Genomic DNA, 17,116 nt, shown 5'->3' with positions numbered 1-17,116 from the left:
TTTGAGTAATTTACATTTGCTTTTTCTATCCACGTGAATTAATTATAGAACGAAGGTAACCTCTTTGTTTTTAATATCATGTTTTCTATACTTAACAAAGGTTGTTGGTTTACGATCTGACGAACTTTAATTAAAATGCACAAAGTTTGACTTTTCTTGCTCATTAGTGACTGGAAATGAGGATATTTTCATAACCGCATCTTCGAGACCAACAAATACACGGAGAACACGAAGAAACGTCACGAGTTCTTGAATTGACGAACTACTTTCAACTAATTAATCTCGAGATAAGGCATTGTAATCAAATATTCCATGAAATAAATTCCATCTTACAATATACTAGTTTTCGTGAATTTTTCAATTTTCCAAATTGCAATTCCATAAGCCAGAAGAAGTATTAGCGATTTACCTCGTTTCAGTAATCGATTTCCACGTATCCTGCTTCTTCGCTCTGAACGTGCACGTAAAATTAAAGTTTCGAAGATTCGCGTAGTACTAAAGAAAAGTCACCGCGTCCTAAACGCATCGAAGGATCCTATCGAACGGATTCCGAATTTAAGATTCGAGAAACGGCAAGAAGACGACGACACGACGACCCTTACGCGACGTACGAGTTGGCGATAGTCCAGAAGATGCCAATTCAATCTTCCTCCTTACTGCGGATGGAAAATTTCAGGTGGCCGACGAACTTCGTCGTCCGTTTCCTTTTCTATGCCCCCTTCTAGCCACTGCAGTCCTTTGAGTATGTTTCTTCCTTCTTTTCAACAACTCGTTTCTAAGCATCTGCCTTGGCATTTCTTAACAATCATACTCGCGAATAACACTGGTGTCGAGTGCAGCTATATACTTCCTTTTTCAATTTATTCAGCTCTTGGTAGTTAATTATATCCTTCGAATCGTATAAAAAGTTGCCGGGCAGTCGAATCTTTGTTGAATTGTACGATGTAAGAGATCTTTACGAGTATCGAGTTGAGATTTATGCATTACCTAATAGCACAATATTATACTTAAAATATAAAGTTTAATTTTTACAATGTGTTAATTTAACGCCAAGATGAAATTAAATTTCTTATAAGCTCTTGAATTTTTGGGGAACAACCTTTAATTCGCAGCATCGCGTCATTAAAATATTCCTTGTCCTTGATATAATTAATTCAAGATACCAAACACTTCGTAAAAATTCGTAAACATTCGGACTAAAAACGCCCGCTGGGAAAGCAATTAATTTATTCACGTGCAGGATATGAGTGCACCGAATGAGAAAATTATTCAAGAACACCTTCTTCCTACCACCAGGATACGCGCGTATATCTTGGCTCGTTCACGAAGCTTCTCAGCGTTTCACGTAGAGCGCGCTTCGATTTTAACGAGCTCCTTCATTGATGAATCGCGTTCATCAAAGCTCCGCACGATTTCAGCTCGATCTCGTGATCTAACGACGCCACGTAATCAGCGTCGAGCTAACGGAGAACTTCCGAGGCGCCTGCTGCCACTTACTTAGCATACATCGCGACGCTCGTCGCGTCCGACGGGCTAACGCGTTTCTCATCTCAAAACACGCGGATCTTCCTTGCTACGATTGCGAACGTGCCGCCGCCCTCCAGAAATTTCGCCCTGCACATTTGTTAGACGTCGCACGTTTATTGGCTCGTGCTTTGTAGGAAATATTCCAAGTAGAAGGAAATTTCGCGAAGTAAGTTCTAAGGCGCGTTATGGCAAATTTGTACAAATGAATACGTTTATTTACCTTGTATGGCCCCAAGTCCTTGACACTGCAGGCTAATTTTACGGTACGTCCTGCTGGCACTGTGATATTTCCTATTTCATCAATGAACTCAGGATCCGGTACGCTGGTAACTGAAACAACTGTAACTGAAACAAAATAAAACGACTGTTAACATAATGTTGATACAGCCTTGAATATTTAATTAAAAGAAGCTTTCTGTTTTAGATAAAATTGTCAGCCGCGAATCTATTAATTCGTACATCTAACAAGACAATTTCAAACTCGGCCTATGATCGCAGAAGGGAGAAACTTCTTTCTTTTCGACGGAGGTCCGCGAATGACTAGTATTTTCTACGAAGGTTGGATTGCACAGAAAGAGGAGAGATCGATCGATCGGAGAAGAGAGGCAATGTCTACGTGGATGTGTGGATGCGCTTTGAGTTATAGGAGGCCGCCGCTCGGACTGACAGTCTAGTTATTGAATACAAAATGCAATTTTTCAAGTCTGCCGCGCGGTACATCTACTCACAGCCAGTCTTGAAAAGTAACAGACCGTTCTTCTCGCGAGGAACTGATCGAATCCTCGCCAGGATTTCCAGATACACCCGTCTCGTCCAACCGGTACCAGCGATCCATCCTGAAATTCGCGATCGCGTCTTCTTCCTTGAATAGCATTATTTCATGGAGTACATTCTATGGAAGAAAGAACGAACAAGAATACGAACTGATGCTACGTGGTCGAAACGAGTTTCGATGTTGAAGGATAATGACGTTATTCAAGGCATGGAATGGTTTCAAATTCGAAAGGAGAAGAAGAAGAAATGTTTCCTCCATTTATTTCTAATAGAGTAGTTAAAAGAAAATTTTTAAAGAAAGAGATTAGAATAAACGTTAATGGTAAGTTGCTGTGCGAAGGACCTTTCTGAAAAGTACAAAATGATTGTGGGGAATTTTAAAACAATGGAAACAGTGACGTAAGATTTATTTAAAAATTTATTCTGAAATCCGACCTGGTTTTTATGCATTAAAATTTAACACGTGGTAAATTTCAAAATATCTTAGTCAATAAATGCTGTATGAAGTCAATAAAAATCAATAAATCCTCTCAAAGAAACACCAAGATTCGCTTAGAATTTCTTGTGAATTCCTACAGAAGATACTCGATAAACAAGAAGGCCGATTTGCGAGATACACTTACCGATTCTTTAACATCTAAGCGCGCCGTTCAAACGTTATTACGAATTACATGCTGAAATATAAAATATCGATGTATGAAAAGGGTGACGGAGACGCAGATACGAGTAGTTGGGCAAGAGGCAGACGGAACTAGCATAAATGAGAAAAATCGTTACCTCTGAAGAGACTCGCCATTCCAAAGAATTTCCTACAGTGAGAGAACACTAGTTTCGAGAGTTCGAACGCGATTCTTCTAACGATCTGTACAGTTGCATCTGTATTCCTCTACCCTTCGCGCTTGCCTTAAACTCTGCCCCAATCCTCAGAAGCAAATCCTCTTGCTGTGTCAAGACATCGAACGAAGATTTACGTTTCGAAGACACTCCACGTGTCCTATGCACGTCTTATTTCTCTAACTTTGTGTCCCCTTTTTTGATACATCGAACGTTAATGTTTAAACGAGTTAACGATACGGATTTTTCAAGTTAGGTTTGAGTTTGAGTAGCGGTGAGGATTAGCTATATAATTGTGACTTTTATAACTTAGGTTTAACTCAAACTATATAAAGTTCTTAATCGTATACTGTAGGCAGTCGTATCAATAAATTGGCATCCACGCTAAATTAAAAGTTAAAAAAGATTGGATAACGATAAAACATTTGAGTACAACGGTATTATACAAATTACAAAATAGAAAATACTGAAAATAGCACAATTAAATCATGTATTATACATTCCATACAACTCACCGACGAACCAAGAACCACGATCTCACAGAATTCTTCCGACGCTCTGCTGTAAGAATCCGTTCCCTGTCCGGAGCACAAAGCGTTACGATGCTTGTTTACAACGGCGTCCATAAAAATAAATGCAGAACAGCGTGGTCGTCCACGCGGAGAAGCCACGTTCCGGGTTCTCGTGTAGCCTAGATTTACATGCGCGTATACACGAGCAAATAAATGGAACGGAAAGAAAATGGAGAAACACGAGGGGAGGAAAAGGTGAGTTCTAAAGGTAACTCCAAGTGACTGCCGCTTGCCAACCGTGCAGGACTTGCGCTACTAGGAAATTCTCTTTGGGCCACTGCCATCGACTTCGCTATGTACCGGGGCAAAGGAGCCATCGCTCGTGCACCTCTGCACGCGTGTACCTTCGTCTGAGACTGTATTTTCAACTTCCCTACCTTCGACGTAGCATGTGCTTCTCGCGGCCAGGCTCATCCTGATCTTCACAGTTCATAACGACTGCAAACTTCGAAGAAATCAAAGATTCATGTCGAACGGAGGTTAAATGGCTGCTCCAGTAGAACAGACTTCATTAAGAATAGAAATTTTCTTAAATTTTTATGGAATAAGAGCGTAGTTTTACGTTGGTAAGTATTCTTCGTTCGTTGCTAACAAGATAATATTGTTCTCGTTTAACAATAGCAGAATGTGTCTGGTACGTTTTATTTTTATATATTTCCAATTTTCGCGTAGAATTATTATTGACAAACAGAGATCAATAAACAAACATTATCAAAGGAATGAAGCGTGGTCATATAGCTACGAAACTTCAAGTACTTTTTACGCGCTTCTAATTAAATCTACTTGCAGTACGCATTATTATATACTAATAATTAAAGAGCGAGAGAAATCTTCGCTTTCATTAGTTACCGTGAAACTATTTGTTATGATCCAATAGAAAATTGATAAAGCGAACGGTTCTAACTATTGAAGAAACTTATGATTCTATCATCGCTCTTTTACGTGAAATATAAATTATGGCATAGAATAACTCATAGAATTTTACCTTCGAGTACATTCGATTGAATTTCGATAATAACTAGAAAAAAGACTTACACCTTCTCCGGCTACGAACCAAGCAGTCTCTTTTCACGCGATTCCATCAACAACCAATAATTGACCTACCAATTAGATGTCAATCAGCAAATTTCTGGAAATACCTAAAAAACGAAAAGAAGAAGAAGCAAAACGAAGAAGTCGAGGGCAAATAGAAGATTACGAGCGCGATCATTACAGTTTGGAAAAAAAGATAAAGAATAAAAAGAGAAGGAAAGTGTGATTCAAGCAAGAATCTCGTCATACTTAGCAGAGAAAGCCTTAGGGGAGATCGTGAAGTATTAATTACGGGTGAAAGTAGTCCGACACGAGCCGTAGCTTCTATCACGGGATAATTAAAATACGATGCCTGAGTATCGGCTGTCGTTCGAATTAACGAGCGCCAAGAGAGCGGTCAAAGCGACCGAAAGAAGGGTGCTCAGCGAAAGAAGTGGCTCCTTCGAGACCACGATCCGTCAGAAATCGTAAAGAGCTCCGAAGATCCGAAACGTGACGCGTTTCGCGCCAATAGCCAACGCCTTCCGTTAATTGGAGCAGCCTTGAGCGGACGAAAGTGAAAAATATACAAGATCGAGAAACATGATAGCTTTCACGACCAATATACAAACATTTACATACACGTAAATGCGTACGTATGTCTGTGATATTTTAAGCATGTCGACTTCCACGAAACGTGCTTAGCGAGATTCCTTCATTACATGGCTCGAGTGGTTTTATAAATTTTAATTAATACATATGCGAAGCGATCGCACGTATCACGAGAGAAAAATCGCTCTCGAACTAGCTATCTGACTTCCAGAAGATTATTAATCACGTAACGCAGCGGAAAACCACTTCTGTCGTCGATCGTGGATGGAACTGGTGATTAGAGAATGCTTCTCGAGAGTAGCAAAATTGGGGAACGTCTTCAGCCTGTGTTTCTTTCGTTCAGATGTTATTTTAAGAGAGTTATTATTGCTGGAGGCCGATGGCACGATTTAATTGTTATATGTGGATTAGAGGTGAAGTGGAAAGGAATATTAAATCACCATACGAATATAAGTGATAGTGTACATCGAACACCGCTTGTAAAATTTTTTAATTTTAATATCTTGAGCAATGTTTTGAATTTTAATATACTTACAACAAATTAAGTTTAATTTTAAACTCTACCTCTTTTGCGTTCGAAATTTATGACAAATTATAAATAAGAGAGAATGTCAGAATTGTGGCAAAAGCTTTCCTAATTTGAGTGACCGGTCTTTAGCTTCGCTACATCTGGCTGTTTCGAAATTAAATTGTTTCGTTTGAATATAAAAATTCTTTGTTTAAATTTCAAAATCATTTATTGATCATTAAAATGGTATATAAGGTTAAATATATAGGATCATAATATAAGATAGATAAGGTATAATATGATGATGAAAACTACCAGTGGTATACTGACATATCCTTATTGACCAGAGTGCATTTACATCATTGCTCCCTTTATTCCCTTTATTAATTTTATTCTATCGTTATTTATATATGTCCGGTTCACATTATGATTAAGGTTAGGGGCGTGAAGCGAATCTTCGTTTGGATTAGACATTGTTGTTATGCAATAGAGAAGATATTTACTAGTCCAAATATGATTATCACAGAATTTGACAAATAACCGTGGTAATTAGATACTCGAGATGCTAATGACTTATGATCTTAGGTTCAATAACGAATCCACGGCCAACGGGATAACCAAATGCGCTTTCTTCCAAAGTCCAAGTTGTACTCAACTTGCTTGTCTACGGTACAAGTATTACTGGACTAACTCTTTGTTAAAACATAGAATATTCACCGAGTGTAAAGACGCTATGTATCTCGCTAATGCAACCTCACGAGAGAATGACTTTCCCGATCTGTCACGATGATGTTGCAGAGGAGAACTATGATGGGGTGTGCCTAAGGACACGAGATTATCAGATTCGTCGAGGAAAATCTTCGTTCGGAAAGTGGGGAAAATGGACGTTCCTGTTAATTGGTTAATTTCTATGTTGGTGGTTGAAGAAGAATGCTAACCGCCCTTGAGAGAAAATTGCTAGCGGGAAGCGTCGTTCGTGAGAAAAGCAGATTTCCCGTATCTTCCCGTAGTAGGTGGTAAATTTAGGGACTGTTAGGGTAAAGACTGTTAGTCCGTTTGAAGGACCTTAGTTCACTAAATCCTAAAATTTATAGCGGGTCCTTATGCTAACTGAATATGTACTGTGAAGATGCATCGACATCTGGTAATCATCTTGTCCAAAGAATGGGGTCTATGTGTGGCGAGCCACATGACAAAAACCGTAGGAATGTTTACTGTCGCGTGCCACCACTATTTTTTTTAAGGAAAGCTATAGAATTACCTATCCCTATGTTAGGTAAAAACGTTCATCCCGTGACCGTGGCTACGTTCAGCGACTTGTCGCCTGGAACCCATGCCCACTATCACATATCTCGGATAATTATGATCGAGTTAAATTATAGAGATTAAACTATTGGGGGTTTTCCGAAGAATTCCAAAGGGAAGGTCCCGGTGTCCTTTCATCTCCGACATATATATATACGCTATTCCAGATTTCAAAATAGACAATTAAGTGCTGCAAAACAAGACTGCAGAAAATTCATATTAAAAACGTTTTAACCCTTTGAGTGCTGACTACTCGCGGCCTATGTTGTCCGTACGGACAGCGCGCGTCTAGCGCTGACGATCGCTGTGGACGGAATACTTTTTCGTTAGACTGAACTCTGTTGATTGACTATTCAAAGCGCAAATCGTAATAAGTTATAGTAATTCTTTTGCACGAGATTAAATAATTCAAGAGCGTTATTTTTTAGTTATTTTTAATTATTTATTATAAACATGGAAATTTACAGTTAACTAGAATTTGGGTAATAAACTAGAAAACAATAAACTAGAAAACTAAATTTAGTAAATATAACACAAGTGAATAATTTAGTTGTGTGTGAAAAATTCAGTGCTTGAGAAAACTAAAAAAACCAGATGTAGAGTTTTCTTACAAGTGGTGACCACTTCAACGATAACGAGGCACTATTGGCATTTGTTTACTGCCATAAGGAATGCATTTATATTTATTTCACACAAACATAATAGTATCACTTCTGCGTAGGTGTTCGGAAAAATTGAAAAACCCATACATGCGTCCTTAGCCCATGCCGGGCACTTACAGAAAGCGCATATATATGTCCTTAGTCCACACCGTTAGCTTTCGCCAGACACCTATATGCCCCCACAGCACTCAAAAGGTTAATTGAAAAAAGAAAACTTTCGCGTGTGGGATATTCTTAATATTAGATATTTTAAGAAGATGAAAAATCACCGTTGGGAATTACGTAGATCGTTTTATCTCTATATTTAGTAAGTACATTATCCTAAATAGAATATTCCGCATGAAATTTTCCACACACAGAGCACGTTCTCAAATTGTTTATGCAATTCATAAAACGTCTTCAATGACGTGCGCGCGAATTATTAAATAGTGTGCAGGAGCACAATGTACCGTGCGTTACAAGTAGCAGAAAGAAAGATTTTTATTTCTCGCGGCGTCGCATTCGAGGCTTTTCCAAACGGGATCTGTTGATAGAAGGAATTGTGCAAATATTGTAACAAATGCATGCTGTAACAAATAGCTATATTCTCGTGCGTATCCAGTGTGATATAAAACCAATAGCGCGGCTTGAAACAATTTTTGCATTGCCGACCTGACGAAAGAAAGAATGAGGATCTGTGAAGCCAGCTCGTATATACTCGGTGTGTTTTTCTAATAACTTTTATACGCTTCGACGATTAATATCTATATGTATATTGGTATGTGATTGATCATCTTTGGCCGATTACTTATTGCAAAACGAATATGATACTTTTTATGTAACTCTTTAGTTGATGCAATCATTGATGCATTCCATGACTACATTATCATATTAACCAATTGTAATATGAATTTATCAGCTTTCGCTAAATTTGAGCTTTATTTAGGAAGAGGTGGAAAGACGGTGTACCAAAAGTTTTTGCTTTGACATTACTGCAAGAAATCGCTGACTTGCCACGTCTGGTTCTATTTAACTTGGATTTATCGCTTACAGGAGGAATAATGTGTGTCTTTAAAAATAATTATACCTCGCGCAGTTAGTTATAATAGAACGAAGAAACAATTATTTAAAGTCTACTTAATTCACACTATAATAATAAGCATTCTTCTTTAATAAATCGTATACGTTAAATTCACTTCATTCTTATATGAAAATCTTACTATTTCAATATGTGTAATCATATATCTTACAAATCATATTACAAAATAAAATTAAGCTCAAATTACCATGACATCGCTACGACGAACGAGTTATCACATTTAACAATTAAATCCTGCCAAGTTTCCAAAATGCAGATTTAAAGGTAAATTCCTACAAAGGCTGTATCGTATTACCTTTGAAACGTTGCTACCAATCCAAAGGAATGTAGTTGTTTTAATTAAGAACTTCTTCGCTACACGACTTCCGACGCTACACTTCTCCGACTTCTCCGAACAGGTCGTTGTCAATGAGTTATTATCACGGTGTTAAAGAGCTTTCTTGCGTTTTGACAAGCGTTTGTCAAGCGTGTAAAGAAGGCAGTAAATCTGAAAAGCTGCTCTCACGTTGTGAATACGTCTGACGGTGTGTTCTAACGCATGGAACGGCTGCAACGAAAGTCTATACCGAGTACCGACGACATGCACGACGCGGCGCGGTGCTTTGAACAGAGAGAAGCGTGAAGGAGTAGCAGAAGCAACAGTTTATGTCAATTTTCCGCTTGAAGGAGAGCGGGGCTCGCGACGAGACGGGCCGACTATATCGTGCTCGCTCGTAAGCGTGCGTGCCAACGCACATGTATCCTCCTGAAAATATCGCTGTTACGGAAGCAATAGGCAATCGAGCGTGTGAAATATTTTCGCGTGTAAACGTGTCCACCGTGTGACGGGTAACCTTGTTATTTCAACTTTAGTTATTCAACTTCCTATGGCACTGTTTCTCTCTCTCTCCCTCTCTCTCTCTCTCTCTATCTATCTATCTATCTATCTATCTACCTATTTCTCTCTGTCTCTATCTCTCTCACTCCCTCCCTCTCTTTCTGTTTCTATCTCCCTCTTCCTCTTTTTTTTTCGCACTTTTTCTTTCTGCATTGTTAATAATCGACTTGTATTTCAATTTTGCCTCGAGCTGCACGAATCAGTTGTCGATCTTCGCTAAATACGAACAATTACTGGAATATGAGAAAGATTTTTTGATCGAATTTTGTATTAATTATGCTTAATTAAAATTAATATCAAAATCGACTCTATATATTTTAATGAGATTTGAATTCGATTTTAAGACATCCGAACGTACGTATAGCGTCTCAATTCGTTTAACTTCAAATGAAAATTAAATATTTAGCAGATCTAACTTCGATGTAAATATTGATCAGTTCTGTCAATAAATATTCTTCGTTATCCAATATAGACAGTCTTTCTTCAAGACGTAATTGTAAAAACGAATATTTTGACGACACTAAGTGAACTAGTGTTCAGGTCCATACATAGAAAACGGATTAAATTTTTTAAAGAAAAGTAAATACGAATAATTTCTTTAAAATTCATTTCTTAAGATAGAAATCGTCCTTTCAAAATATAGACAAACTTTTGTATTACTACTAGGAATACTAACAAAATTAATTAATGAATATTTGAAATTAGGAAGGTATATACATAATAGAAACTAATTAAAATAATCTGAACTTCAAGTGTAAGTTAAACCGGATTGCTTACCAAAACCAAATGAAGCTTAGGCGGTGTTGGAAACTTAGCTTGTAAAGTTAATTAATGACTAACTGAAGGACTTTAAAATCTTGTTGCTAGATATTTGTTCGATGTCTGATATAGACGCAATGAAACTATTCCCTTGAGAGTTCAATTACTACTTAAAATCTTAAGTATTGGTGCAAATAGACTGACTAATTTTTACCTTTTCTCATCAAGATTAATCTATTTCAACTTTCTAGAAACACTAATATTTCCATTAGCTCGCCTGAAAATCGTTCTTCTGTAAAGTCTCGACGCTCTTACTACACATTGATCGTCGTACAAAATTTCTCGTTGCCCGGGTCAAATTTGATTTTCGGACAAAGAGTAACAAAAAGCAAAAAATTAAAAAAATAATTTCGCCCGATCTAAGGACTATCTACAGTGCACGCAAATAGAAATCTTTAATTGACGAAAAGTGAATCGAATATTCTCGTTTTCAGAATTTCATCGCGACCAGATCGCGAACCGATTCCGATTCGGCTTAAAAGGTGACTAGAGCTGGGATATATCTCGCAATCGTCAGAAATGTATGATCCTTTTTGCATCCGATTTTGCGATCGAAAGGAAGAAAAAGGACCGATTGTTTCGTTAGTTTCCCCGGTATTCACGTTTCCGCCAACATCGCGGTAGGAAGTCCGAACGAAATGCGAGATAAGGCGCACATGCACATGCATAGCCCCGCGACTCTCTCAGAGATACGAAAGTTTAGCGTGGAAGCGAGCGCGTGTTCAGCATTTGCATATACACGGTGTCCTGGCCAAGGACCCTGCTTCTTTTCTCGCTTTTCTTCCATCGTGGTTTCGCGAGAAACATCTTGCACGCGGCAACTTGCGAAGCTTTAAAATGTGAATTCGACGTGCAGATGTGGGTGGCTGTGCGAATGAGAACCCTTTTACTTTTCCTAACTTTCGTCTCTTTTTTCTTTCCCTTTCTCTTTATTTGGGTTCCCAGATTTTGAAAGCGTACAGTGGAAATCGTATTATATGCCTCGGTTTCTTCCTTGCTTTGTTCGTATTTTATCGTCTTAAGCTGAGATATACCCAATTTAAGCGAATATATTCGGTTGTTTCTCACGTTATTGGAAGCAACAAAAAAGTTAGTTAAAACCTTTTATCGTTCGTAACGTGAACATTGGAAAAAAGATAATCATACTGGTCGAATTTTTAATATTGTCTGTTCACGTAGTGAACATTAATGAAAACATGTTATTTATGCATGCTACGGTGTATAGAATATTCATGAAGTTATTTATAGAAAAATCCTGATGCACGTAACATGCTCTATTGACGTGAACGTAAACACACGACTTCAATTTTTTATCGTTTAAGAAGGCTGTATTCGCACTCGAATGCAGAAAATAACTATTATATCATGAAGGACGAAAATAAATATGAATTGCGTTTATCTTTGATTTACGTAGGAAGTTTTTGATTCGCATCAAAGATAAAAATAGATAGAGTTTAAAATGAAATATACGTAATAGCGGTGAATACTACTTCTTTTGTATTATTCTGCATTATGTATCATTATTATTATTACTGGCAAATTATGAAATATTTTCATTAAAATATAACAACACAATTTAATTTGCTCAAACTCTAGAATACAAAATTTGTCTAAGTACTGAGAAGTTACAATTCACACTGTTATATTTGGCACAGTTACATTTAACACTGCTTCGTCTAACGCTGCTTGAGGCTTGCGAGAGATAGCCGAATCCAGAAAGAACAGAATTCCAACGTTAAAAAATTATCGTACGAAGAACTTGTCTCTTGATATCAGGGGGACGTATTCCATCATCGAACCCTGATGTTTCATTTGATTCCATCTCAACAAATCCATCGTTATAACCACCTCGTTCCTTTTTTTAACCGTAAGCTTTACACGCACAGACAGACGAGTTCGCATCATTCTCGTACGCGGATTACACTTCGTACGAACACAGATATCGTTTTTATCCAAACGTCGTCGTGCTGTCTGGCCATCTTCACATCCACTTTATCTTGATTCGACTGTGTATTTTCCAACGATGCGTTCTTCCCGACGGCTTTTTCCCCATCCACCAAAAAACTACGTTCTAGGGAATTCGGCGCGAGCGTGCGAATGTGCACGTGCACAGGAAAGATTTTCGAGAGCTGAATTTTTCAATGCCAACAACAGCTCAGCTGGCTGGTATGACGAACACGTGAACGGTTTCTCTTGTCGCGTCAATTCGATCTGCAGTAAATGTTTCTTTTTTATCGAACACGCTCGAAATACCAGCTAGTATAGATCATCTTGTGATATGAATTTAATATATTGGACAAATGACAATTAGGAACGAAGTTCCATCTGTATTTCATATGATTTAATTGAAATTTAATTTCAATTCTATTTCAGCTTAATTTATTTTTCGAGAATATATTGAAAATGTGCTTCCCTCGATTTTATAGATATTTTATTATAGCTGATTGAATAATTATGCCAAAGCCGTGAAAATAGTTGACGACGGATGTAAATAATTTAAATCAGAATTCTTGGTGCCGATATTTGTATCAATATTCCATGCATTGCATGCTAAAGTTAAAATACTAAGCGTGCATGAGTCAAAATCGATAAAATGCAAGCTCCATCATTATCGACATCGACCACTTCCGTTCAACTGTCGCGGATTAGACAAAAGCACGGAAGGGTGGCTAAAATAAATTGTAGAAATGCTGATATGTTGAGTCGGCTCAATCGAATCAGAAGCTCGAGGAGGCAAGATCTAACCACGTTCCTCCTTTCAAAGAAAGATGGTCTGACAAATGACAGCGGTCTGTCTATCCTGAGACCAATGAGTCGTCCTTATCAGCCGCTTCTCCGCGCAGCCTCTCGATTTTTCCGGTGGAAACGGCAAAAAAACCGGTCAAGTCTATCTATCGATATCACTTCTCTGCCATGGTGGTAGACTGATGATAGAAAAACAACACCAAGGGTAGATAAACTGTTACCTTTTTGCCACGTGATATCATTGTCCGTGAAGATTAAACGGCCGTAATAAAGAAATAAAAATCGACCAGTGCTGAATGACGATTAACTATAATCGTCCTACCCTCGTGCGGGTAGAAGCGATGATCGGTGATTATTTGGTTGATAGATCTTTAAATTTAATTGCATACCAATGTAACTTTATCGATTGTTTTTACGATAAAAGTATTTATCAAATTAAATATTCGCAAGATGAAATCTTCAAAGTTAAGAAAAGCAAGTACCATGCTGTTTCCAAGAGAAAAATCCAAACTCCTCGTAATCGTGACAAAATCTCGAGCCAAAATGCAAGGTTTAAGAAAATATGTTCAACGATTCAACGAAGACCATCGCCCGAATCGCATTTTCTCGAAATACCCACCCATAATCGCAAAAAGATAAAGAGGCTATCCAACTGCATCGGCCCACCTTGAATACGATGCTTCGTTACCCACACGATATCTTCCCAGCTCGCAGGATCCAATCAGACTTCGAGGATCCAAGAGCAAAAGGAGAAACTAAAAGCGGCGGGAAACTGCAATTCCCGGTTTCATTTGAGGGCTTCCGGAAGCTCCGTGTAACTTCGTGCCCAATAACACTTACATCAATAACCCATCTGCGAAATCTCGTATCCGCGGTACGTATCTGCGAAAAACAGTCGAAAGCATCCCCGTGCTTGTGCCAGGCTTCCCCTTATCTACTTCAAAATCACAGGCATTCCACGTATTAAAGCAGGCCGTTATACTCTTGCCACGATCCTCCACCTGCCCCAACCTCTTTTCTCTCCTTCCTCCTCTTTTTTCTCCAATCTTTTCCCTTCTTTCTCCGGGGCTCGCTCTTATTTCCCACCTTATCGGTTCAGATCTCATAAATTTCACGGAAAACGCGATTAAGCGGCCCCAGGTTGCGCCCGGCTTCACCTACCTCCGCCTACCACCATCCACCCCCTTTTCCGGCGAACCGCCAACCCCCTTGGCGACCCTTCCAATCTAAGTATTCAAATGAGAGGACTCCACCCCTCCTTCTACCTCGTATAGCTTTTTACAATCGCCCCCTACATTCCCCTTCTTGTTATAACCACCCTCCATCCTTCCCCTCAGGAGACTACTGGTGCCACGTAAAGGTGGAAAGCTGCGAATAGTAAGAAAAGTAGCTGGGACACTTGTATATCTATGTTATGAATGCGTAAAAGACTCGCAAGAATATCTAACAAAAATGTAAATAACGAAACAGCGATGATAAAGACTGGTATTTAAATTTAATAGTAACGATGTTTTCATCGATGGAAGTAGATTTTTTTATCAAAAGGAGATTAGCAATGAGTAACGAAGATAAAAATGAAATTGCAATATATCGTAAAATACCAAGATGACACGGTGCAACAGAATTTCCATCAACTCCCTGAAAACAAAGATCGACGAGAGGCCACATCTACGATGTACTATTTTCGCAACAAGGGAATTGCGACGAAGAGAGAAACAAAGGACTCGTCCATGAAAAGATGTTCCAGAAAAATATCCTCGACACCGAGGGCAAAACGCGGTATTATTTTACACGCGACAGGAAGAAGCAACGAAACCGAAACGAAAAGGAGCAGAAGTAAAAATGTGAGAGGAAAGCTTAGTAATATCGATAAAATTTCGACAAAGTCTTAAGAGAGACTACTTTTATGTTTGCGAAAGAAATAGAAGGAGAGCAAAAAAGGTCTCGCTGAAAAAATATATCTCGTATCAAAGGAAGAATGAAACTGGATATTAAAACAAAAAGGATATTGGAAGAACGAAACGATTCTATTCCGCGGTGATATCTCCACGATCGCTGGGAACGTTCGAAATAGGTCGTAATTAATATGTCCGGGACGTAACGTAATTGAAACGATGAAGGAAATTGTGAACTTTAATGTAGGCATTACGGAGAAAAGTTGGCTTTCTCGGATTTCGCGCGTGAAAACGCGATATCATTCTCTAATGAGAGCCGGTGTGTTTAAAGATACAACAGAAATAATGAGAAGGAACTTCGATACGAACTAATCGGGATACATTATGGTAACAAAGAAACGGGGGAAACCAGGCAAACTGAAAGATTAGTTCGGCTTAATAAAAGACCGGATTTAACTTCCATCCGATACAATTATAATATCGAGTGCAAGTTTTGTAAAGATGACCAAGCCGGAAAGCAATATTTCACAATTTGAACTTGTAAAAAGCTGGTACGTTCGTGTATTAGGTTCTGGTACTATGATACTTTTTGATATTCTTGTGAAATTGAAAAAGACGAGAATTTCCTTTTCGTTGAAGTAATAGATAATAAAATCCAAATGAAATTACAGATTCTTATCCGAACAGAAAGTGCCTGGGACGCCATAAATTGAAACGCAAACGCGTTGAATCGATAACAAAATAATTTCATTACGAATGCATATGTGTGTATATAGTAAGTTCAAACGTCACTGTAAATGCCGCTATTGAAGTCACTCGCGGTATTCGGGAACTAGGTCAGCAGGACGAATAACCGTTAACCATATGTTTTCGTACAAAGTATGTTAATTATATGTAGGAATGATCGGTGTTTCACAACAAAGAAATAATCAGAAAAAATTTCAAAATAATATAAATATAATAATAAGAAGGAATATTTGAACACAGATATCTTTTTCTCACACGGCAATCGAAGACTGTCTTCCGTTTTTCATTGACCGCACAGTCGCACTCCACATACACGCACGTACGCATGCACACACACACACACAGAGTCACCACCGATTTTATTTTAAATTGCATTTCTCGGTTTCAAATTAACTTTTTTGATTTCATCAATCCAGTATCTATTAATTCTTAATTAACGTACTAATAAATTCGTACTCGAATATGTTCAACAATAACGATCCATAATTGATCAGACAGTAATCCAACACTACGATATAACGTTACATTCGGTACAAATAGTTATCTGGAACTTCAGGATTATTTCGTACGTGGTGGGCATACTAAAGTTTCCTTAGAAAATAAATGCATTAAACTATACTATAGAGAGCGTAATTCGATATTAGCACCAATTTTAATCTACATAATTTTAGCTTGGAATATTTCAACACATGAGTTTTTATCTGTCATAAATTCATCCCAACGTCGCGTCGTTTAAAAATACTTTAATATAACGAGAATTCACAATTTTGTTAATGAATAACACCATTTATCATATCTCATACCAGAAATTCATATACAAATAATAAAAAAAAAATAAAAAATAAAAAATCAGTTCCATAGTCTTCTTCTGAAAATTTTACATCACATTTCTAACATTGTAATAAATCATATTTAACTGCAATACGTCGAATCTCGAGAAAACCGAATTCCGTCTCATAATGATAAATTCATTTGCTTATCTTTAAACATATGGTAAATAGTGACAGAAAACGTACGCCGCGCTCCGTGATATTATACGCAACTAGAATTGCGTTTTTTCCTCTGCCTTGGTCGCATAAGGCAGTTAGAGTCGCCACTCGCGAAAAAATACGATTCTTTGCTTTGACCGCGATAAAATCGGAAACTACCA

General features: G+C 38.0%; 1 protein-coding gene and 1 long non-coding RNA gene across 5 annotated transcripts in view; both read right to left on the bottom strand.

Annotated features, from left to right (window-relative positions):
* Nucleotides 1-17,116, bottom strand: part of LOC100651189 (lachesin) — a 262,370-nt gene that overhangs the window by 190,116 nt on the left and 55,138 nt on the right. For all 4 annotated transcript variants that reach the window (XM_012314564.3, XM_048409621.1, XM_048409623.1 and 1 more), the window contains exon 2: nt 1,748-1,872. In XM_012314564.3, the coding sequence (XP_012169954.1) occupies nt 1,748-1,872 (125 nt within the window). The remainder of the gene's footprint in view (nt 1-1,747; nt 1,873-17,116) is intronic.
* On the bottom strand, nt 2,280-9,502 carry LOC125385852. The gene is made up of 4 exons (XR_007225550.1): nt 9,179-9,502; nt 3,079-4,846; nt 2,925-2,975; nt 2,280-2,419 (listed from the first exon to the last, which is right to left on the bottom strand). It is a non-coding gene; the product is annotated as an uncharacterized LOC125385852 (long non-coding RNA).

Source organism: Bombus terrestris, chromosome 2, assembly GCF_910591885.1.
Source record: "Bombus terrestris chromosome 2, iyBomTerr1.2, whole genome shotgun sequence".
Lineage (NCBI taxonomy): Eukaryota > Metazoa > Arthropoda > Insecta > Hymenoptera > Apidae > Bombus > Bombus terrestris.
Note: the sequence above shows the minus strand (reverse complement) of the source record. Positions and strands in the feature narration are given on the sequence as shown.